Source organism: Mustela erminea, chromosome 2 (assembly GCF_009829155.1).
Source record: "Mustela erminea isolate mMusErm1 chromosome 2, mMusErm1.Pri, whole genome shotgun sequence".
Classification (NCBI taxonomy): Eukaryota; Metazoa; Chordata; class Mammalia; order Carnivora; family Mustelidae; genus Mustela; species Mustela erminea.
In genome coordinates, this window is record NC_045615.1 from 16,303,951 (window position 1) to 16,328,549 (window position 24,599).

General features: G+C 53.1%; 2 protein-coding genes across 8 annotated transcripts in view; one reads left to right on the top strand and one right to left on the bottom strand.

Moving 5' to 3' along the window:
* Positions 1-557: 557 nt before the first annotated feature.
* CHRNA2 (cholinergic receptor nicotinic alpha 2 subunit) lies at positions 558-17,387 on the top strand. The gene is made up of 7 exons (XM_032330849.1): positions 558-914; positions 6,690-6,922; positions 7,616-7,767; positions 8,172-8,216; positions 11,744-11,853; positions 14,556-15,564; positions 16,716-17,387. Exons 2-7 carry the CDS (start codon positions 6,814-6,816, stop codon positions 16,839-16,841), a joined length of 1,551 nt encoding a protein of 516 aa, XP_032186740.1. The 5' UTR covers positions 558-914; positions 6,690-6,813; the 3' UTR covers positions 16,842-17,387.
* Positions 17,388-19,097: 1,710 nt separating this feature from the next.
* Positions 19,098-24,599, bottom strand: part of PTK2B (protein tyrosine kinase 2 beta) — a 121,120-nt gene continuing 115,618 nt past the window's right edge. For all 7 annotated transcript variants that reach the window (XM_032332348.1, XM_032332347.1, XM_032332352.1 and 4 more), the window contains 6 exons: positions 24,461-24,496; positions 24,071-24,095; positions 22,611-22,657; positions 21,756-21,893; positions 21,421-21,501; positions 19,098-19,859 (listed from right to left, as the gene is read on the bottom strand). In XM_032332348.1, coding sequence (XP_032188239.1) covers positions 19,644-19,859; positions 21,421-21,501; positions 21,756-21,893; positions 22,611-22,657; positions 24,071-24,095; positions 24,461-24,496 — 543 coding nt within the window. In that variant the 3' untranslated portion in view covers positions 19,098-19,643. The remainder of the gene's footprint in view (positions 19,860-21,420; positions 21,502-21,755; positions 21,894-22,610; positions 22,658-24,070; positions 24,096-24,460; positions 24,497-24,599) is intronic.

Consider the following 24,599-nt stretch of genomic DNA (forward strand, 5'->3'; position numbering starts at 1 on the left):
ATGACCTTGCTTCTCTGGGAACTGAAGGCAAAGTCACTGGCAAGGAGGTTGAGGAGGGGACAGGCAAGCTGCAGCCAAGCCAGGCAGGGGCACAGGTGAGCGGGTTGTCCTGCAGACAGCTGGCAGGGGGAGAGGGGTTTTCCTCCAGAGGAGAAGGGGAAGGAGAGATCCATAGGCTGGCTTGCTGAGGGCTCTATCCTCACTGCTATTCAACTGGCAGTTATGCTGCTCTCTTGACCCCCAGACCCAGGACCCAGGAGATCCCCCCACCTGTGAGGTCAGGGGGTCCAGGCAGTGATCCCGGGGCACAGGGTCCTTCAGAGCAAAGAGAGACGCATCTTAAGTACTGGACAGAGAAGAGCAAATCTGTTGTCTGTCCCCACTGGACACAGGCTGAATAGTACAGGCTCCTCCTCCTTCCCTCCAGAGAAGATGTGTGTGTGTGTGTGTGTGTGTGTGTGTGTGTGTGTGTGTGTATTAGACAGGGAGAGAGAGAGAATGAGAGCATGAGTCTGTGTGCTGGCCAAGCCAGCATTCCCTCCTGTGGACTGGCTTTGGCTTTTACCTGCAGAAGCCTTTGTGCCTGGCTCTCCGTGACGCCACCCCCCCCCCACCCCCCGTAGCACCTGCAGGAAGCCTCTCCAGCCGCCAGAGCGGGAAGCCCAGGCAAACTGACCAGCCTGCAGAACTTACCCAGCCCTCCCCAGGAAGCCAGCTTGACCCTCAGAGTCAGGTCGCCCTCGTCTGCCAACGTGGGTCCTGTTCCAGCATCAGTGTGACCATAAAATGAAGTCACCCTGCTCTGCTTTGCACCTGCCCTTCCATTTGGGGGGGACTTTTGTCAGCTGACCGGGACTTCCAAGCCAGGCTGGTTCTGTGTTCTCTCAAAGGCCTTTCTTCTTCTGTCACCACCGGTAAGAAAGGTGCCCCAAAAGCTTGCATTGGGGAATGTGGGGGTAGGGCATTGTGGGGGTGGGGTCCAGGGGGATACTAGCGGATGAGCGGCTTCCGGGTACTTTGGGAGGGGAGCATGTCAGAATGCTGGAAGTCACCTGCTTCTAGAAGAATTTTCATCTTCCGGTTATCCCTGCGAGGGCAGTTCACAGCCCAGTGACAGTCAGCCCCTTCTACTGGGGTAGCTCAGTCTCAGGGGTTCGTGGTGTTACTATATCAAATCTGCTTCTACGTACTATTCCTTCCTTTATTTACTCATGAAGCAAACATTCTGTATCTTTCAGTAAAGACTAACAGACATCAGTGGTACTCACTGACTTGGAAAAGTAGCAAGTGCTTCATTGCCAGGGTTTTTCTGAGGCTGGAATTTGTCAGCGAGGTTTCCTACACAGGCTGATGTGCTAATCCAGATGACCTTTAAGATTCTACCTGACCTTGAGATGTTAGGCTTCTGTGGTTGATCAGGGTATGGAGCAGAGCAGACACACAAGCTAGAAATACGGTCTCTTTCCCCTAAGCCCCTGGCATGAAATTATTTGGAAGAAGAAACAGTATCATTTCCTCTCATCAAGGGGCCATTTTTGGGGTATTGACAGAGGAGAGAGAGCTGGGACTCTCATGTGGAGGGACAGGGTGCTGGATGGCAGAGAGGAGCTGGTGGGGTCTAAGAAGGCTTCCTGGAGAAGGTGATGTTTGTGAAGAGACTAGAACAGGACCTGGGGGGTGGGAAGCCGAAAGTCAGCTGCAGTAGGAAGTTGGACGAAGAGGCCAAATTCCTTTGACTTCAGGGGACCTGGACTCAGGAGGTTGGTGTAGGCGTAAGGGTCAGGGGGTGGGGGTGGTCTGGTTATTTGATTGCATCAGCAACAATAGTGGGGATGTTGGTGTCTGAGCCTTTTGCATACGCAGTGTCTTTTGGGTAGATTTCCCTATGCGTCCCATTCACCCAGACCCACTTTACAGACAGATAGTCACACCACAGCCATCCTGCCAAACCTCCAAACCTGCCAATCCAGCCACTTAAAAGATCAAAGGTTCCAGGGTTCTTTCTCTTTTAATATCTTTCTTAGGCAGAAGGTATCTCTAATTACTGTCAATTAACTGGGATAATTTCTCATTTGGTTTCCAATGATAAAGTAATGAAATTATCTTCGTGGGCTAATTACAAAGGATGCAAATTTGAGGCATCTTGTAGGATTGTATCCTCTAGGATCGATTGACTTTTATTTGCGCAGTCTTCCAGAGGGTCTGACATATCTCTGATTGGTTTTTATATCATGCAATTTCAGCATCCTTGGACTTCTGTTTCTTTTTCTCCTCTTGTCACTAATAGGGAAAGAAAATCTTTTATTTAGTGCACTTTGTTGAAAGAGATCATACATAGCCTTGGGATTTGTGACCATGATATGGGTTGGAAGGAGGAGTGAGTAGATCTGCATATAGAGGAAGCTCTCAGAACCCTAGATCCAGGCAAACATGGGTGTGGGGTGGGACACCTTTGCCTTCACACCACCTACCTGCCATCGACCTCAGTCCTGACAGTGACTCAGCAGTGACAGTCAATAGTGCAAGGATCTGTAGATCTAAGTATGGGCATAAGTTACCCATACGAATTGCCCTTCTAGTTAGTGGCACTGGGTAGCATTTTACCAGATTAGAGTTTAGAAGCTGAAGACCTGAGTCTGAATCCCAACTGTTACCACTTTTGAACTATCCATCCCTGAGCAAATCTTTTTTGAACGCCACTATTTCCTTTATTTATACAAAAGAGATAATAAAATCCCTTGCCCTTACCCTCCTGGGGTGATATGAGACTCCAATGAGGGCAAAGGTGTGAAAGTGCCTTCTAAACCTTAAAATCGCACACTTGCAAATTGTTTTTAGAAAGATCTAGGTGTTAACATCACAGGGGACCTGGAATCTTCTTTCCCTGTGCTTGCCTGTCATGTTCTCTCACCCCTAACCGAAAACAAAGCCGTGAATCTTCACTGATATGTCCTGGTGGAGAGGAACAATTCAATTTTCTAGCTCCCCTTCATTTTAACAAGCAAATGAAACTTCTAGATGGTGGAGACGGTGTCATAATAATTTGTCACTGACATTCCAGGTCAGTTAGGGAGGCATGGGACACGTGAGAATCCCAAAGCATCCGGGGCAGAGGATGAAAGGGAAAAGGAACCAGAAGAGGAGCTCCATGACCGTCAGGTTTTGCATGAGTGTAGAAGGATAAACAAACAAACACACACAAACGAACGAACACACCTTTTCTGCAGTTTCCCCTGGGGACTGATGAAATTCCTCTCTGCTGGCAACACCAGGGTCTTCAAGCCAACTCAACTCAAGTGGCTCTCAGGTGCTTGCACAACCTTAGACTCAAGGAAGAGCTGCCCAGTGTGAGTAGTTGGAAAGAGTTCAGAAGGGACTTCTGGGAACTTGGGGTCTCTTTGCATGGCGTTGAAACCCATGGGACGAAATGAGTAAAGTCATGACTTACAGCAGGAGTGGATGAGCAGACGAGATTCCAGAGGTTTTCTTCTGTCCTTTCTTCTCTACTGTGTCCCCCTTAAGGCCACACATTCTCAATTCTTGATCCTTAAAGCCGGGCACATTGTTGTCCCCATCATGGAAGAGGCAGTGGAAAGATGAACGAGGAAAGAAAAGAATAAATAATCAGATTATGGAAAAAGTGCTCAATGTCATCTTGCTCCTTAAACTAAGCCATGAGCCTGGGTCTCCCTCATACATTCTTCCAGAACCCTCTTCCACTCCTGGGCACCATTCATGGGTGACCCTATGTACCTACAACCTGCAAAGCAAACTCCTGTTCTAAGATCTGTGCTTGGGGCTGAGATAAGAGGTGAATGCGACACAGCTTCCCACCCACAAGGAGCTCACAGCAGTGACCTCTGCTTCTCCTCCCAAGCTCCCATCAACTCTCATCTCAACTTTCCGAGCCCATGGGAGGAGTTCAGTGCTAGGATCTGTTTCTTGTTCTCTTTTTTGTCTCAGCCCTGAGGTGATTCCCATGAACACAGCTGACTCTTTTTTGGGGTGAGTTTTGAGTATTTATTACCTGTTTTTCTTCTCTAATTATTTTTTTACTGTGGCAAAATATGTATAATTACTGTTTTAACTATTTTTTATTTTTATTTATTTTTTTAAAAGATTTTATTTATTTATTTGACAGAGATCACAAGTAGGCAGAGAGGCAGGCAGAGAGAGAGGAGGAAGCAGGCTCCCTGCAAAGCAGAGAGCCTGATGTGGGGCTCCATCCCAGGACCCTGGGATCATGACCTGAGCCAAAGGCAGAGGCTTTAACCTGCTGAGCCACCCAGGCACCCCTGTTTTAACTATTTTTTTTAAAGATTTTATTTATTTAACAGACAGAGACACACAAAGTGAGAGAGGGAACACAAGCAAGGGGAGTGAGAGAGGGAGAAGCATGCTTCCTGCCAAGAGCAGGAAGTCCTGAATAGGGCGTAATCCCAGGACCCTGGGACCATGACCTGAACTGAAGAAGGATGCTTAACGACTGAGCCACCCAGGCGCCCGTTTTAACTATTTTTAAGTACACAGTTCAGTAACGTTGAGAACATTCCCTTTGCTGTGCAACCATCATCCGTCTCCGGAGCTTTGCCTGAAACTCTGCCCCCATTAAACACTAGCTCCCCTCCATGCCTCTTCCCAGCCTCTGGCAGCCACTACCCTGGATCTATCAATTTGACTACTCCAGTAATCAAATAAGTGAATTACACAAGATTTGTCCTTTGGTGTTTGGCCTCTTTCACCTAGCATAATGTCTTCAAGTCCGTAGATGTGTCAGAATTTTTTTTTCACTTTTTAAGGCTAAATAATACTTCACTATAGGTATACAACACTTCATTTATCCATCCGTCCACAGATGGACATGTGGGTTGCTTCTACATTTTTCACAGATGATTTTGATGACTTGTGCTCCACTCAATTGGAGGAATGGAATCTTTTTAAAAGTTTTGTTTTTTGATTTAAATTTTAGCTAGTTAACAGTGCAATAATGGCTTTTGGGGTAGAATTCAGTGATTTATCACTTACATATAACACCCAGTGCTAGAGAAACGGAGTCTTAAATCTACACCTACTTTGGGGATGAGAGTTGCTTCCCCCACCCCCCACCATGAGATACAGGGAGGGCACATAAAACACCTAGTGGACACATATGGTAGGAGATTTGGAAAATATAGTGAAGTATGAAAAAGAAGAAAATTTGGGACGTCAGGGTGGCTCAGTCGGTTACGTATCTGCTTGCAGCTCAGGTCATGATCTGAGGGTCCTGGGATCGAGTCCCAGATGGGGCTCCCTGCTCTACAGGGAGCCTGCTTCTCTCTCTGCCTGCTGCTCTTCCTGCTTGTGCTCTCTCTCTCTCTCTGACAAATAAATAAAATTAAAAAAAAAAGAAGAGGAAAAATTGCCTCTAATTTCTGCACCTGGAGATGACACAGGTGATCTGTATATACACAGAACAAAAGATAGGAAAAGAGAAATTTGGTTGTCTTAGTCCATGGGTCCTGCTGTAACAAAAGCACCACAGGCTGGGCGGCTTGTAAGCAACAGACATTTATTCTTACAGTTTTGGAGGCTGGAACGTCCAAGTCCAAGGTGCTGGTAGATTCGGTGTCTGATAGGAGCCTGCTTCCTGGTTCATAGACGATGCTTTCTCGCCGCGTCCTCACACAGTGGAAGGGGAGAGGGAGCACTCTGGGATCTCTTTCATAAGGGCACTGATCCCATTCATGAGGGCACCACCCTTTTCTCCAGCTCTCCCTGCTACGGAACATTCAACACGCCCCTCCCGTCTCCCACATCACTGTCCTTCTTGCCACTGGAACCCTACCTATCCACGTTCTAGCCTTCATCGTCCCTAGAGTCTAAAGAGACTTGGATGTTTATTTATTTATTTATTTTACTAATCCAGATGGTGTCTATTTATCTTGTTAATAACTGCTCTTTGGAGAGACAGTTCACGTTACCACAAAAGTCATCCTTCGAAAAATGCACGTTTTTGGCGAGTTTTAGTATATTTGCTGAGTTGTCCAACCAACACCGCAACATCACGGCAGGACATTTTGATCCCCCCGCCCCACAAAACAGAAACCCTCTACCATTAGCGATCACTCCCTCCTCTCCCTTCCCCCATCCCCTCCCTACCCCCACCCTCCAACAACCGTTCATCTGCCCTCTGAGCCCACAGATTTACCTACTCTGGGTATTTCATACACATCGAATCCCACAATGTGTCGTTTTGTGCGTCTGACGTCTTGCACTTGGCAGGTTTTCAAGGCTGGTCCGTGCCGTAGCCGGAGATTCCTTTTCATGACCTGGGCTTCCATCGTATGAACGTGCCATCTGTCAAATGCGTGTTCATCAGCTGATCGGCGTTTGGCTGCTTTCAAATTTGGGCTGCTGTGAACAGCACCTGAATTCTTCCACTGACCACCCTGGGTGGTACGATCATCTCCGTTTTAGAGACCCCGCACCCAGACCAGAACGATGGGGACTCCATTCACATCTTGCACCTTCCTCTGTCTAGCAGGTCAGGCCAGAGGAAGAGGGAGATGTTAGCTCCTCCGTGAGCCCCAAGCCCTCTACTCCTGGGAGGCCTGTTTGCCGGCATTTCTCAGCTCTACAAAGCGTGAGGAACAAAAGCACACGTGTGTCAAGGAGGCAGGACCCTAAGACCCTGTCCCTGGCTTGCGCAGGTTCCACAGTGAGAGGGGCTATGTGGGATCCAGCAGGAACTCTGCCGTGTTAGCACCCGGAACTCTCCTGCGGAAGTGGGTTGGAGCCCCAAGCCCCAGCGCAGCCCTGCCTGCCCTCCTTCTGATGTCCAGAGGAAGCCAGACCTCATCCTTGGAAGCCATGGGCCCCTCCCACTCTGTGGTCCTGTCCATGATGAAGCTCGGTTTGTGGTGGCTCCTTCTGATCCCGGCAGGTGAGTGGGTGTTGTCACTAGGACATCATGCCACACCTGGGGGCTCTCAGGCAGCATGGGGGAATCTCCGGCAGGGACCTCATGGCAGTCTGCCAAAGCCACGGGGAACTTCCAAGCAGCTTGTTGCACAGTGGGAAAGTGGCCGGGCAATCTCAGCTCTGAGCATGTTGCCTTGAACCTCCCCACTTCAGCAAAAATTGGGGACACGCCTGAAGTGGCAGAGGATTTTGTGGTTAGCATTAGCCAGAAGTTCGTTGGCAAGTGGATGGGAGTGAAGGGCTCCTGGAGACGTGTGAAGCCCTTCTCGCCCTGCTCACCCCACATGGACCAGGTGTCTCCCCCATACGGCTGTCCCTTGGGGCTTCTCAGTTCAAGGTTGCATCTTGTCTCCAGGTCAGGTCCACCCCACTCCTCTGCCTCCCTCTCCAGCACTTCCCCCCGCTTCTTATCTAACAGTCACAGAGTAAGTGCCCTTTCTTGAGCTCCAAGCATGTCTCGCTTGCTTCATCAAGCTCCACTAGACACTGTTATATTTAATCCTCAGCAGTGTTTAGAGATAGATAGGTTCTGGATAGCGTCCCCATTTTACAGATGAGGAAACCGAGACTGAGTGGCTTTGATTCGACGGGAGAGGGACCCAGGCACTCACCACCATGGACTCCCGGAGACCCCTGTCTTCCTTCCCGTCCACAGGGTCGGCACAGCGAGCCTCCCCTCCCCAAGCTGAGGGCCGCCTCTTCAAACACCTCTTCAGGGGCTACAACCGCTGGGCACGGCCGGTGCCCAACACCTCGGACGTGGTGATCGTGCGCTTCGGGCTGTCGATTGCCCAGCTCATCGATGTGGTGGGCCTGTCCCCCCATGCTTCTCCCCTTTGGGATCAGCCCCCAGACCACAGGTCCCTTTCCCGGGGTCCTTCTTCCCCCGCTTCCCAGCTCCAGCCCTTCTCCTTCCCACTGTGCCAGCCCTGGAGACCCCCCTGAGAGGACGCTGATCCACAGCAATGGGTTGTCTGGGTGCCCTGTTTGTTCCACTCAACACAAACCCAGAGGACCCAAGCGGCCTCTGCGCTCCTGAAGGATCTGTAAGGATGGCGGTGTCAGGAGGGGGTGGAGGGTTGGGCCGGGCTTGGGATGTCATGTGAGAGGTCCTTCTGGGCATAGGGGATCTGCGTCAGCCCATCCCACTCCACCCTGTTTTGGGGGGCTGGCTCCATCGCTCTATTGTTCTTACTCTTTCCACTGGGCAGGATGAGAAGAACCAAATGATGACGACCAACGTCTGGCTAAAGCAGGTGAGAACCGCTTCCCTGGTTGAGGCAAGAGTCGGGGTGGGAGCCCATGGACCCCAGACCCTCCCAGGACTGTCTCACAAACAGAGGTATTCTGAATTCACGTTTCACGTTTCAAGGGAGAGTTGCCACTTGGGATGTTCCCAAAGCTGGCTGATTGCAGATGGCTTCTGGTAGGGAGTGTGCACTGAGACTCTGAGTCTGGCACCCGAGAAGGTCACCTACCAGAACCTAGGCATCCCCTTCCTGGGGGTAGGCGTTTCCTGCCATTGTTTGCAGATCAGCTCATTCTGAGTAGTCACTGAAAACCCAGAGAAGGTTTCATTCTGCCCACTGAATAGCTAAGGAAAGCCTGAAGCAGAGTGTAGTTCAGCTAGAAAAGGGGGGCCCCAGGTGTGTTCAACTTGGAACCCCAGGCTCCTTCTGCAGGAGAATGCTGGGTGTTCCATGTCTATGATGCTTAACAAACCACCCCAACACTTAATGGCATAAAGTGACAGTTTATCATATCTCATGGTTTTATGGCGAGGAGTTTGGGCGGCTTCTTCCGCTTTGCATGGCAACTACTGGTGTTACTTGGTGCTATTTAACCTGTGGCTAGTCTGCTCTGGAGGGTCTAAGATAGTGTCACCTATGTCCATTCCTTAGTGGGGATGTCTGGAAGGCTCTGGAAGGCTCTGGAAGCTGGGCCCACTTGGGTCCTTCACCCTCTTCAGGCATACTCAGTGTCTTTCTCCAGCAGGGGAGTTGGTTGCCTCACCTGGAAGTTCAGAGACCCCAGAGCAAGGGTCCCAAGAGAAAGGAAATGAAGCTGCTGGTTTCTTAAGGTCTGAAAACTGGCCCAGCATCACTCCTGGCAAAGAATGTGTGGCCCTTTTTGATATACCATTCTCAGGGGCAGCACTTGGGGGCATAGGCTTTATTTGAGGCTGAATATATTCCCTTCTGCTTGATCCTCTTCATGCTCTGCCCAGCCCCTCCCTAGGCCCAGAAGTGTAGACAGGTGGGAGAAAATGAGAAAGAGGACCTAGCCCTCTGCCTCCTTGACCCCCCACTACTCCTCTTCCTGTCCCACTAGAAAACTGACCATCTCCTATCTCAGAGGCTGGCACTCAGAAACCCACGACAATCGAAACTGGGATTGGCATAACTACTTTGAGTCTTTTGAATGAATGCTTCCCTTAGCGTGATCCCAGGGCTGTATACTGGCCATGGAGTTTATAGCTGAATGCTTAGGAGAGAGCCATGGAGTCCATCGCTCTGACACTGCTCACCCTGCAGCTGCCAGGAGGTCACATGGCTCATCTTTACAGATTTGCAAATCGAGGTCCAGAGCGGTAAGGGACTTGGGAAGCCACACTGTTCTGCAGTGCAGGGATCAGCTCTGGGATAGGTTGCTATCCTGCCCCCCACACCCCAGGGCTGGTGTCCCTGGCTTCAAGGGCTGGGATGGAGAGCAGAGGAAGGAGCATGAGAGCCAGAGTCAAGCCAACCAGCAGCCCCTCTGACTAACCTGTGATGTTCTGCAAGTTATTCAGCCTATCAGAGTCGTAGTTCCTCATCTGTTAAATGGAGATAGTGTCCTCAGTTGCCTGCATTGGCAACTAATTGCCAATTACTATAACCCATGGGTACAGAGGCCCTCCAAATGTTGGTCGAAGCCTGAAAGCTTGAGAGATGATGGACTTGGGGGAAAGGGAATACAACAATGAGGCCCAATCCCTTTCAAAATTGTTCGTCAATGTCCTGAGAAGTCCTGACAATTTTACAAAGTTTTAAACGTTCCTTATTTTGCAAGTTGGGGTCCTCTGAGCACCTAAGCCTTCCTCTACAGGTGAACAGTCAATACCACTGCTGGGTCAGTGTCTCCCCAAGCCTGGTTTGGGTACCAACAGCAGTGTTCTGTGAGAATGGTTTTACTTGCCTTGCTGATCCTTTTGTAATCGTCTTACATTTATATTTTAGTGGATATTTCAAATGCTTTTGATTTTCTAGTGAAGTCCCTGATGTAAAATTTCAAAATTCAGGTGATCTTAAAAACCATGAAGAAATTTGAAGGGAAAAACTGAGTACATGATGATACAGACAGCACAGGTATATTGTCAAAAATTATGAACCTGGGACTTGGGTGCTTGGAGTTTGGGAACCACACCACTGAGCTAGACCAGTGCTCTTCCTCGCATGCAACTGCTTCCTGAAAATGCTATTTCCCTTCACTCCTTCCTGGACCCCTACCAGGTTGATGCTTTGTGTAAACGTCACACAATTATCCTTGGAGGGGAAAAGCCTTCCATCGTGGGATCCTATTCAAGGGTGCATTACGGCACTATTTTAGTGAAGATGTGCAAAAGCAAAATGGCCCCTGGAACGAGGGCAGGCTCAGAGTTGGGGAGGCCAGGATTCAAGTACCGGTGCTGCCACTTATTAGCAGCGTACCCTCCACACTTCACTCTCTTCATCCTTATCCAGAGGGTTGTTGTGAAGATTGGAAAGAACCATCCAAAGGGCCTATGACAAAACTACGTATATAGATGCTAGTAGCTATTATTTTAATTATGAAAAGGCCCTGGGTGGCAAAGACAGCCTTGTGGGGCAACCCCAGTCATTATCTGTTGGGTTGGTTGTTTCTTTCAGGTCCAGAAGGGTGGTGGGAAGCCCTCTGTCCCAGAGCTAGAACCAGACAGCTTTAGAGGGAGAAGGCATTGTTTTCATTGCTGAGCTACACGTTTCCTGAACATGGCCCCAGGGCTTGGTGCTAGGGAGCCAGAGTGAACCAGCTGTTGTCCCTGGCTGGTAGAACTTAAAGAAGCATTAAATAAATATGTAGGCAAATCCACACTGATCACCACTTGTGATGTTGCCGAGAAGGAACATTTCAGAGAGTGAGTAATATTATCCTGGTTTTGGGGGGGATATTCGCTTGGACCTACTACTGGAACCAAGGCTGGGGCCCAGAGCTTCCCCTTCCTGCTGGGTCTCCCAAGGCGGGGGAGCGGGGGGATGCTCTGGAACACAGTTTATAAGCACTGTGGACTTCCCGCTCTGGACTCCCCAGTCTCAGCCACATAACCCTGGCTGGGTGTTTTCACTTCTCTGGTCCTCAGTTTCCTTACCTGTTCGAATGGGGAGATACTTCGGTCTGCCCAGCATTCCCTCCCCGGCTCTCCCAGGGAGTCTCTTCTGAGATGCAGGGTGTACAAATCCTTTGTAAACTGTGAGGCATTAAAAAAACGTTGTTCCTACAAATGAGTGAGGTGGCTCTCCAGCATCATCCCGCTAGGGGGGCAGAACAGGGACTGGAGGCCGGACTAGCGGGACCTATTGTCCAGGTGTGCCCAGGACTTTGTGTACCAGAGCTGGGGCAAAACGGGCTTGGTTATCCCAGGCTGGACTCCCGATCCCCAGCTCCGACCCCTGTCCCGGTCTCACGGCCCTTTCTCCTCTGTGGGTATGGGGAGGCCCTTGTGTGTATGGGGGTGCTCCCGAAGGCAGGCGGTGCCAGGTGACGGGACTTCCCTCCCCACATATAGGAGTGGAACGACTACAAGCTGCACTGGAACCCGGCTGACTTCGGCAACATCACATCCCTCCGGGTCCCTTCGGAGATGATCTGGATCCCTGACATTGTCCTCTACAACAAGTAGGAAGCCGGTGGAGGCTCCCGGGAGGGGCGGGTGTCGGGAAGCCTGGCTGGGTTGGACGTGGGCCGTCCCCCCTCGTGTCTCAGCTTCCTTCCTCCTTCTCGACTCATCCTCTCACTCATCCTCATCCCTCCTCCTTTCCCCTTGATTCCTTCGTTTCTCGCACTTGTCCACCCAAACTTACTGAGAACCCAGTCTAAATTAGCACATGGTACTGTATGTATGGGGCACGGATTTGCCCACACCACGTGGTCTTTGAAAAATCGGGTGGTGTAGACTGTGAAAGCAATGCCGAAGGGTGGGCGTTTTGCAGGAGGGTGGTATTGTTGGAACCGGTGAGCAGCATCCCCGGGGAGCACCCTCAAGGGGCGGACTCACTTGGCGTGGGTATTTTGTAAAACTCACATTATTTATAGTTGCTTTGCATTCAGGACCCAAAAAGGAGCCATTTTTGAGCACAATGATGAGACACTGATAAAAGGCAGGGGAGTGGAAAGAGAGTCCCAGTGAACACCAACAACACAATTAAAAAAAAAAAAGATAGAGACCTAGTCTTTCATTTGTCTGTTTGGTGTCAGGTAATTCTTCACTTAGAAAACAAAACCTGAAAAGTATTTGATGTTATGCTTGTCTAACGGAGTTTTCTAATGTGGATCTCTAAGGAGCCCCCATTCTCAGAGATACGAGCAGATACGAAAACCAGTCCTGTGGTCAAATAATTTTGGAAGATATGGACTGTATGCCCATAACTCCTCCACCCCAGCCCCAGTCCTTTGGGAACTGTGAGCACAAGATATCATTTTCAATGTTGTTGGAAGTTGTGCTGCTAAGGTACACATGCAGTCTAGGTTTTCTAACTCTTTTGACCCAAATTTGGAAGAACTATCTTTAAACAAAAAAATAAAGGGGGACATTTTTGAGTTTTGGTGTCTTCAGAGAAAGTCATGACAATGATTCCTTTATACTGCCGAGTCCTGGTCAGACCCAAAGCCCTCTTTCCTGAGCTGCGTCCATAAACACACAGATCAGCACGGATTACCAGAAGGTCTAGCTGCAGGTGCCTGGTGTTGGCGGTTGTCACTGGACTCACGGGCCCCTTCCTGCATATCTTTATGCGGAGCCATAACCCTGAGCCAGCGCCCAGGATCCTTCTAGTTGTGCTCCCTTTGCACCTGGCAGGAAAGTCCGGACCAAAGTCCTAACATCAGATACAACCTAAAGTTTGGACCGTCATTATAGCTTAGACCAGTGTCCCTTGATAATAACAGGAGACTCGTTGGCTAGGACAAAAGACCAAATTCTTGCAGACATTTAAAGAAGGGTGTCCTTCATCCAGACATGCCACTCCAGGTTAAACCGGAGGATGGAGGTAATTGCACCTTTCTTTCCTCCACATGGGGCACATGTCGCCATCTAGTGGTAGTTCTGTGTGGTGACCAAAAAAAAGGTTAAACTTCGGCCTGACGTGTACCTGTTTGTCAAAGTTCCTGTTTCCAACCTTCTGAGTTTCCCGTTTTCCAATTCCTAATCTGGCACTTCTCCATAGAAAAGAAGTCTGTCTTCCCGTGTACTCCTCTGGTTCCCTTGACTTTAAGAAATTGGAGGGAGAAGGAAGGCTCCTTGAACATTAGGGCCCAGAGCCCACAGCACTATCCCACCTGGCGGGAATCAGGGACTCAGGCTCTCAGGAAGTCCCGGTGAATGGCCACTGTTCCCCCAGTGCTCCCAGAGCCCTGGTGGGCCCTTGGATACCTAGCGCCATGATGCCACAGTGTCATCTCCCACCACCCTTTCCTATGCCCTGCCCCCTCCCCCTGCCACCCCCAGCCTGAGCACACACTGAGTTTTATCTCTCCCCACCTCTGTTCCTTATTCCGTGCCTTTGCTCCACTAGCGTGGCTTCCACCCCATCTCTCCACCCGTCCCACTGGCAACTTTAAGGGTGAGCCTGCTCACTCCCGCCAGAAGGGATGTCCGCCCCCGCCCCGCCCCACCCCAAGTGGACTGCCTTGGGGTGCTCTTGCCACCCCCTTGGGTTATAGGTGTTAAGGGCTGCATCTCATTTCCTCGTGGCTCCTTGTGGTTCCTTAAGGGCAGGCCTGTGCCTCACATTCCATCCCCCACAGCTTGTGTAGAGGCCCTAGGGGATGAGGCTGGTGCAGAAACGCCCAGTACACAGAGGGAGTCGAGGAACTTGCTTCCTTCACCAGCAAAGGTGTTATGTCTCTTCTGAGCCAGGAGCTAAGGATCTCAGGTGGGAAAAGACGTGACCCTAGACGAGGGCCTTGCTCCCCATCTGCTGTGGGGAGAAAATATAAATAATCACCTTAAAATATTAAGTGAACACAAACGGGCCATATGACTATCTGTCCCATGTGTTTATAAATATGTAGAAAATTATATATATGATGTGTGTGGCACTCAAATATGGATGACATATATATGTATAATATCAGAATGTTGGTAGCGGTTGTTTCTAAAATTCTTGCTCTTTTCCTATATTCTTCAAAATTCCTGCTTTTGTCGTTAAAAGGATAGTGTTTGAAAGACAACTCAGGTAGCTCTGAGTGTGAGTGTGCTGGGAGAGCCTCCCGCACTTGCACAGATGGCGACAACTGAGCCGGGTCCGGCTTTGTTATTCGGGGCCCCGGCACTGGCACGTGGGCTGAGCCGGGCCCCCCAGCGCCTCTCCTCTCCCCAGTGCAGATGGGGAGTTTGCGGTGACCCACATGACCAAGGCCCACGTCTTCTCCACGGGCACCGTGCACTGGGTGCCCCCCGCCATCTACAAGAGCTCCTGCAGCATCGACGTCACCTTCTTCCCCTTCGACCAGCAGAACTGCAAGATGAAGTTTGGCTCCTGGACCTACGACAAGGCCAAGATCGACCTGGAGCAGATGGAGCAGACGGTGGACCTGAAGGACTACTGGGAGAGCGGAGAGTGGGCCATCATCAACGCCACTGGCACCTACAACACCAAGAAGTACGACTGCTGCGCAGAGATCTACCCCGACGTCACCTACTACTTCGTCATCCGGCGCCTGCCGCTCTTCTACACCATCAACCTCATCATCCCCTGCCTGCTCCTCTCGTGCCTCACCGTGCTCGTCTTCTACCTGCCCTCGGACTGCGGCGAGAAGATCACGCTCTGCATCTCCGTGCTGCTCTCGCTCACCGTCTTCCTCCTGCTCATCACCGACATCATCCCCTCCACCTCCCTGGTCATCCCGCTCATCGGCGAGTATCTGCTCTTCACCATGGTCTTCGTCACGCTCTCCATCGTCATCACGGTCTTTGTCCTCAATGTCCACCACCGCTCCCCCAGCACCCACACGATGCCCCACTGGGTGCGGGTGGCCTTTCTGGGCTGTGTACCCCGGTGGCTGCTAATGAGCCGGCCCCTGCCCTCCTTGGAGCCCCAGCACCCCCCAGATCTGAAGCCCGGCTCCTCCTACCGCTGGCTGGAGACCAATGTGGATGCCGATGAGAGGGAGGAGGAGGAGGAAGACAGATGGGTGTGGGCAGCCCAGTCCTTGCCCCGACTGGGTGTCCTCTGCAGCCATGGTGGTCGGCACCATGAGGCTTCGGGTCCCAAGGCAGACCCCCGGTGGCAGCAGGGTGGGCTTCTGCTGTCACCTCGCATACAGAAGGCGCTGGAAGGTGTGCGTTATATCGCCGATCACCTGAGATCTGAGGATGCTGACTCTTCGGTGAGTTGGGGCCGGGAGAGGGGCTCTTCCTCTGGGTGGCTATCTCTCGTCCCGAGGTGTTTAGACCACCCAGTCTCCTCCATGGGGACTCGTTTCCCTCTGCTATGGCCCTCAGGAATCTGGACTAAACTGTGATAAAGGACATCTAGCTGGCAGGTGGCAGAACGGCAGCCAAGAACACCCCAGCTAAGGCTATCTGGGGAATAACAAGCCAGAGAGGGAGGGACCTCAGAAGCTGAAATTCCCCGTGCCATTCTTGGCACAGTCACCCTATAGGTGGTGGGGGGAGGGGACAGAGGGAGGCGAAGGGAATATCACCAGACGATAAACCAAGTAAGTCAGCCTGTGGCATCCTCAGCTTTCCTCCTTTGTCCTGATGGCTTCCTCCCAATTCTATTCGTTTGTGGGCTCTGGGCATTTTGTAGAAGTCACTATTCACCCACAAAGCCTAAGGAACATTGGTTGTATCTGGTGGGCTCCCCGCCCCAGCCCCTGTCAAGCCCAGCGTTAGTAGGTAGGTCAGCAGGCACCGCTCGGGATTGCAGACTTCTTACCAACCTAGGGAAGGATGGAAGGCCTGTGGGTGGCCGTGTTGAGTGGTTAGGAAAAATTAATCGTTATCTCACTTGTGAGCAGGGAGATAACCCCACCTGCTTGCTTGGGCGGTGAGGCCAATTCCACAAAGCCCTGCCCCCTGTGACCCGCCCGGACTTCCCCAGGGCCACACCTATCCCCACCTACCTCCGTGGCTCCCCCTCCTGCAGTGGGTGGGGGATTGGGAGTGGGGTGAGGGAGAGGCGATCTGTGGTGGGGGCACAGTCTCCGCCATTTTGTAACTGCCAGGGGGTTGAGTTTAAATCGCCGCACCCCCCTGGGAAGGTCCATGCCCTTTGGTGGTTCTAGAACATCTGGCCTCCCTTATCTGAAATTTGAGAGTCTGTGGAAAGGCTCTGGCTCACGTCCTAGGGGTGAGATAAGGCAGGGTCACTAGGAGAGGCTTGTTTGGGTCTTGAGACCACCTTAGGTTCCCCAGGTCTCGGTGAGGCCACAGCTGCCCCCAGTGTCATCCTTACAGAGACTGTGCATGGGTGGGACACTTCCCCACTCCCAAGGCCTGGCCTCTGTCACAGTGAGCTCATTTCCACGTGCAGGTCAAGGAAGACTGGAAGTATGTGGCCATGGTCATTGATAGGATATTCCTCTGGTTATTTATCGTCGTCTGCTTCCTGGGGACAGTTGGACTCTTTCTGCCTCCGTACCTGGCTGGAATGATCTGATCTCCTGTCCCTTGCTTGGACCCAAAGGTGACACTGCTGACCATCATTAACCACCACTCCCTCTAGTACAACGTCGGGTTCAAGGCCATCCGACTGCAAGCACCTCTCTGTGGAGTCCCTACACTGTCCCCATCATGGAAGACTCCTTGGGTCAATTCACTGAACTTATTGTACTATGTGCCGAGAATCTGCCAGGCACAGAGCCCAGTTTTGGATGCTGGGCAACTAGGAAGTGAGGAACTTGCTCTGGAGAAGGTTACAATATGGTGATGACAATGTGAAACCATGTAAGTTTCTCCTACAGGAGCCCTGAAGACGCTGAGTAACAGGAGGACCACGAGGGGCAATCCAGGGGGCAGATGCACAGACCTCCAGGGATGGGTGCATGGGGAAGAGAGGAGAGGGTGCTTCAGGGGGTGGAAGAACTATGAACAGCATTTGGGATTCAAGAATGAGCCCAAGGTGTCTAGAACAGGCAGGCTGAGATGGAGCTCCAGTGTGGGAGCTGTGGGAGGAGGTTGGAAAGGCAAGTTCGGGTATCTTGAGTCTGATCCTGAAGCTCTAATGTTGGTTGGACCTCACCTGTAGCAACACCCCCTCTGCTTCCCACAGCAAACGGGCTCACCTGTAGCAACACCCCCTCACCAGTAGCAACACCCCCTCTGCTTCCCACAGCAAACGGGCTCCGCACTAGCTGGCCCCAAGAGGTCTGGCCACTTTGCGGTCCCTGCCATCTGTCCTTGAATGCACATCGACAAACCAGGAAGGTATCCTGGGTCATCCTTGACTCAAGCTTGCAGCTTGCTCCTCCCACCCACTCATGGGGCAGGTGATGGCCAGCCCGCAGGACTTTTGCTCGGAGTGAACTGAAGGGAGTGAGCTGGGCTGCTTTGCACCTCGACTGCTGTAGAAATGCAGAAGCTGCGGGACGGCTTCCCTTCCCAGCCTGGCCTCCCAGTCCTTCCTGAAGTCCCGCAGTGGCTTCTGAGCCGCTCTGGACAGCCCCGGAGTCCTCGCACCTCAGAATCCAGCAATCCACAGCCAGCAGCTGCATGCCAGAGCCTGGGGGGAGCTCCTGGCCCCAGGTCATCCCTCACCCCCGCCTGTCCAGTCCTCAGAGAGCAGAACCTCAGCCACTAACAGAAGCAGACACTCTCTGGATGGTGTGCGGACCCCAGATAGGAAGCCAAGTGGGATGAACTTCCGGTTTCCTTGGGCCTTGAGGTACTCCACTTACCTCTCCTTGACAAACACAGAGAAAACCTGCAACACCCAGGCCAGGCCCCTACTCCTCAGTTCTTCCCAAAACTCCCCTGCTCAGCCGCCTATCTGGTTTCCGGCTACCCCCCACCCCCCACCCCCACAACTCCTGCAGGGGCAGTCCCCCAGCCTCCTTTCTGGTCCATCTTGGCTCTCCCAGACCCCATCTCCTGGTGCAGTGTTGTTCCTTCATGCTATTCCATCTCCCACCCACCTTGCATGTGAGTAAAGAGATGAAATAAAGCTAAGGCTGGTGCTTGTTCAGCTGCAGGACCCCTCCTCAGCATTCTCAGGACCATTCAAGCCCCCTGCACTCCAGTGGCTCGCACGCCAGCTGGGAGAGTGCCATTGGTGTTCCTCACACGGCACAAGAGGGGTCTTCCCTTAGTCCCCACTGGAAAGTCACCCTTGGGTCAGGCGCAGGGGAGTAGGGCCTGGAGCCCACACCTTACCCCACTGCCCCCTGGTGTCACCACGCACCCCTCCGTGCTCGAGCCTGGCGTCGGCTCTTGACCTGCGCCCAACAGAACACAATCAATTTCTTCCGGGGCAGTGGCCCAAGGTCAACGTCACCCTCCTTCCAAAGAGCAGGTCAAGCAAACAAAACAACCAAACCACAAAGCAAATGGTACAATTTTAATTCATCCACAATTCAAATAGAAAGAAGGTAGAAGAGTGTTTTGCACAAACACAAGGGAGGGGTGAGGCCGACGGGAAAGTGGTGGTGGTGGGGGGGATTGGGCGGGTGGGGGGGGTTGGGGTGGGGGAGAGAAGGGGAAGTAAGAAAAGAGGGAGAGAAGGAAGTGGCCAAGTCAGGGAAGAGAGAAAGGGCACAGGGAAGAGAGCAGATTGTGGTCCGAGTCCTGTTTTGGCCTCGTCTCTTCCCTTCCTCCGCAACGCTTGGCGTGTAGACCACACAGCGTCTTGTGCCCAGACTCCCAGTAGCTTGTTCCTGGACTGGGTCCCAGGTCCCCCCTCGGAGGGGGCACATGGCTGTTAGTCCAGTCCACACTCACATTAAATAAATTCCAATATACACTGTACAAGAAAGCCAGGCCCATCCCTCATCTCGCCAGCCGCCCAACCCCAGAGGAAAGCCCCTCCCGAGGCCCTCGGTCCATCCGAGGACCTCCGTGGGCGGAACAAGAAGGAATAGCTTGGCTCCGATACACCTGCCATGTCCTTGCAGAAAGCCATCGTGACCACTAGGGGCACCAGTGTGACCACAGCGGAGCAGGTGGGTGTGAGGAGGGAGCGGCCAGCCGCAGCAGGGCTCCCTCTGAGCCCTCTTGGTCACACACCCCTGCCCCGCCCCTCCGGCATCTAGAGCCCTGAGTCCCCTCTGTCCAGCTGCAGCCTGAGCAGCACAGTCTGGGGTTGGGTGGGGGGAGGGGGTCGTGCAAAGTGGCAAGGGGAGGCCTCCCCACAGCCTTCCCCCAGAAGACCCACATTACCGAAGGCAAGGCGGGGGCCAGGGGGAGGCAGGGGAGGGAACACTACAGGCAGGGGCAGAAGATGCAGGCAGGTGGCGCCCACCCTCCATCACTCTGCGGGCGGGTGGGCCAGATTGGCCAGAACTTTGGCCTGGTCTACTGCATCCAGCAGGTTCTTGGCGTCCACGGCCAGAGTGTGGGAGGCCGTGAGCATCTGCCGCTTGCACTCCTCACTCAGGGAGGTCACGGCGTTTTGCTGGGCCAGGCGCATCTTATTGATGAGCTCTGCTAGGTCCTTGTTGAGCAGTTTCTGGGTCCCCTCGATCTGTAAGAAAAGAATGCTTGAGAGGCTGGAAGCCTGAGCTGCGGTGACGTTTAAGCTTGGAGAGTGTGGAAGCCGTGCAAGTATCCTGTTTGGGCTTGGCCGAGGCAGTCACAAGCTTTCTGGGGGACAAGTTTGATCCAAGGCCCTATGTGACCTGGAGACAGACATTGCAGATGCCCCAGACCCTAGCCCACTCCATCCTAGCTCTGCCTGACGCAGCCCCACAGACTGTCCCTTCACTGCTGTACCCCCTCCTGCTGACCCAAGGGTAGAGTGAACGTCGGACGACAGGTGCCCTTATTCATTAGTTAGCTGTCTACCTTCAAATCAAGAGCCCGGGGACCGTGGCTTGAGCTGTAGGGTTTGGCTTACCACCACATCCCAGTGCCTAGCACACTGCTAAGAGCGCAGATTCAGCACCCAAGGTACTGCCCAGTGCAATGAATGACGGAGCCATCATGTGAAGGGGAAGGACCTCTAACAGGGAAGGGACAGCACCAGCTGGGGCTCCTCTATGGGCTGCTACTGTCACCCAGAGGAAGGCTGGGAAATGCCGAGGCCCTCCTGCATCCTGTCTCGGACAGTCACATGTTGTGGGGACAGTGATGTCATGTGGCCATGCCCCCTGAACTGTGTCGCTGGGAGTCGGTGGCTCACACAGCCTGGCGGGAGGGCGTGGGTTCTGCTGAGCCCCATGATTGGTTTCCCAGGCAGACAACCAACCCATGTTCCGAGATGCTAGTGTTCAGCTTTTGACTATGTTCAGAGTCTCCTATGGCTGTGGTAACAGCCCATGACCAGTGCGGTGGCTCAAAACAACACAAATTAGTCTCTTCTGCTCCTGGAGGTCAGAAGGCTGGAAATGGGTCCTATGGGGTTAAAGTCAAGGGGATGGCTGGGCCATGCTCCTCCTACACTCAAGGGGAGAATCTGTTCCCTGCCTTTTCTAGCTTCTAAAGGTAGCTGCCTTCCTTGGCTTGTGGATCCTTCCAGCAGTGATGTTATCCCAACCTCTGCTTCTGTCATTCCATCTCCTTCTCTGACTCTTAAAGGATGTCCGCTTCCGACCCTCTTACAAGGACTCTTGGGCCTCACTGCACCCACTTGGATAAGGCAGCATAGTCCAATTGCCCCATCTCAGGATCCTTAAGTTAATCACACCTGCAAAGTGCAGGACCCCAGTTCTGTAGACACTTAGCCTTAGTGTGGCAGGTGATTAGATAAAGGGTCATGGGAAGGGAAAAGGCAAAGGGAAGGTCTGTCCTCCCTTGCACACCCTCGTGCATTACGGAATCATGGCAACTGTCTAAGACTTAAAGGGGGAGACTCCCCCTAGGAGGCTGGCTGGGTTCCTGGGCACCGGCTCTGCACCCTTCCCCCTCCCCCGCCCTCCCCGTGGTCCAGATTTGCTGGGCAGAGCCACGTGTGCGGAAGGTGGGGAGACAGACAGGAGGCCGCCCTGGGGTCCTCCTGAGTGTTCTGTGTGAAACGCAGCTGGCGCAGGTGAAGGCGAAGGGCAGAAGTGACATCCGACAACGCTGTCTGGGGGAAGTCCACCCACCTCTGTCCGAGAGGATGACGGCAAGGAGGGCAGGAGATCATCCACACTCCCAATGAGCTTCCGCAGGGTCAGGCCCACGTTCTGTGGGAGAGAGGGGTGGGGGTACTATCACCTCTTGTTTTCGGAGAAAGCTGTGTTTCCCCAGGGAGAAGCCCTCCTGGGACGGCAGCTGCCCCCCGTCAACTCCCTGGCACTAAATTCCCACCAGCCACTTTGCATTAAAGGGAGACTTTCTGGGAAAGGCACCTGCAGGGCAGACAAGGGAGCCCAGCGCCACCCCCTCCCATTCAGGGCCAGAAGGGGCAGCCTCCACCCGCCCTGTCCACGGCTGTCACCTTCACCACCACCACATAGCCCTCAGGAGGCAGCTGACAGAGCTCGTTCTTGAGGTCCAGCACAGCCCGCACTAGCTCCATGACATTGAGGTACACCAGATCATCGGTCCGGTCCAGGTTGGCTGTGGGCTGGATGGACTGGGGGGAGGGGAAGCAAGAGGCCAGAGGGGAGGGTTGTGAGTCTGGGGGGCACTGAGATTCTTTCTTGGGCAGACACTACTGGTGCCAACACAGCCACCAGCCCAATCTGAAAAGACTCTTCTCTGAAATAATGATGCCTTGTCCTGGGGTGGGGGGGTGCATCCCTCCCTTCTGCTTTCAGGGCAGTGGTTCTCAGACAAGTCAGCCAGAAAGCCTTGAAATGGTACCAGTGGCTGGTCTCACACCAGACCAATGAGACCATCACCTGGGTTCCTGAGTTCGGGGGCCAGGCGGTTTTCGAAGCTTCTTGGATGATTCTAATGGGAGCCCAGGCTCACAACCATTGTTCCAGAGTAAGAAAAGCCAGCACCTGGTCCCAGTCTACTGCAAGAACAGTGTGGGTGCAGGAAGCCCAGGGGACAGCCTGAGACAGGAAGGGAGTCCACACTTCCTACTCCTAGGGCTGGGTCAGTGAGGTTTCCTCCAGGTCAGGGAGGGGACACAGGAGATGAGGAGACTGGGCTTCCCCTTGCCTTTTCACGAATTCACTATATGCCCTTAAACAAGGTATTTCTCTCTGGGCCTCAGCTATGTATTGTGGGTGCTGGACTGGATTATTTCTTAGGGCCTCTGAAATCTTCACAGCCCCTGGCCTTGTGTCTTGGGGAGCCCTGGTTCAAAGTCATTACCAGCTTCGGCCCCGCCAACACATACCTGCGCGCCCAGCCGTGGTGGCTTCTGTGGGGGGCCCGTGAACTCCGCTGCAAGGGGAGGGAGAGTGAGTGTGGCGGGGAGGTCTGGGCACCCAGGCCCTTTTCCTCCTGCCCGCTGATAACCAAACCAACCCCTTCTCCTAAGTTACCAGGAGACCCAGGGAAACCAAGTTTGAAGGTGTTTCCAGAAAATAACCTCTGGGCTCCCTGCCCTCCCCGCCCCCACAGTTAAGCACTGCCGTCCATCTGATAGACAGAAAAAGCCACAGTTGCAGTGGAGATGGGATGATTACAGGAGGTGCTCCAGCTTCTGCAGGGTTCATAGTGGCCCCCAAGCACACACTCTGGCCGTGACACTGGTGAAGGAACTTCACCGGTGCCAGAGCAGCTAAGGGGGCTGATGGTCCACTTGGAGCATCTGGGGGTCCGGGAAGTGAAACAGCAGAGGAGCCATGCTATTCTCTCCACATTTTTAAAAGCAAAGGCACATGCAAGCCCTGTGGAGTTGCTGGAAGACTGAGCGGGAATGGAAGCCGGAAGACTGGTTCGACTTTCTAACCTTCTGCCACCAGACAGCTGTGTGACCTGGGGCAGCTCACTTACACTCCCTGGCCCACCCTTTTCATCTGTTAAACAGCAGAGTTCACTCAGAAGGGACCCTAGAACCAGAAGGCCTGGGCTCTAATCACAGCTCTGTTTTTTACTAGCTGTGTGACTTTGGATTAGTTACTTAACCTTTCTGTGCCTTAGTTTCACGTCCTTTGTAAAATGGACATGATTCATCGTATCTACCCGATCAAGTTGCCGTGAGGTTGGAGCTGACATTTGCAAGCAACTTGGGCCCATGTTTGTCTAGTGTTCAGTTTCCTGTGACTGTTGTCACTGTCACTGGCCGCTGTTCTTGTCATCACTGTCATCATCCCCATCGCCAACATCATCAGCTGCACCCTCCCTACAGGGAGGGTGGTGAGCCGGGCTCACCGCTGGCTTTTCCTGCTTCCCCTTTAGCAGCAGTTTCTGGAAAGGCCCTGTGGTCTCAGCTGCCCCTGCCTGCCCTCTCTCCCCCATCCCCTGGGCATAGGGAAGACAGGCACCAGCTGGGAGAGGCGGGTGGAGCTACTGTCCCCCACAGACGGCCTTCGACAGAGGGAGGGAGGACAGGAAGGAAGAGCCACCAAGGTCTCCAAAGGCAACAGGAGATACACTTAGGCAAAGGCTGCAGACCCGGCAAGAGGGAGAGATGAGAGATAGGTGGAGGGAGCGAGAGGGCGGGGGTGGCAGACGGAGCAGAGGGTAGCTATCCTTTCCCAAAAGGGCCCTCCCTGCACCCTCTGAACTGGAACAGGCAGAGTTTCTGAAAACGGCTAACAGACGCTGCAGCCTCTGCGATGGGCAATGAGTGAGCTCCGCAGGAGAGGTCAAGGGGAAGCTCCCACCAAAAGGGAGGGCATAGACACTTACTGTAGCCGGCCTCCTTCTCTGGGGTCTGGAAGGCAGGAAAGAGAACTTGTCACCAGCCCGCCCCTGGAGGCACCCCGCTCCCCACCCTGACCTGATCCCCGAGAGTTCAGCTGCGCACTCGGAGGTCAGGGGGCCAGTGGGGCGCCCCGTCTCAGAGCCTGAAGGGCCCTGTGGCAGAGGGGGCATGCACTATGGGTGGAGATCCAGCGGGAGCTCAGGAACCAGGAGCGGAGCTTCGTGGAGCTCAAAGTAAAGGGAGAAGTCTAGCTCCCGGGGGAGAGGCAAAAAGGGAAGGAATGGGTGGGCAGGTCGCCCAGTGCAAGGGTCCTGCTGTCTCCAACGCCTTCCCAGGCCTTGACTTTAAGGCAGAGGTCTTTCCCGATGACTCACCAGCGGGGACTTGTCATTCATGTACAGCATGGGGTCCTGCAGGGGAGGAAATCGAAGCAAATGGTTTAGGATTCTAGAACTGAAAACCTTAAGGACGCACGGAGAGCATTCCCTCTCATCAGCTGGGGACACAAGAGGA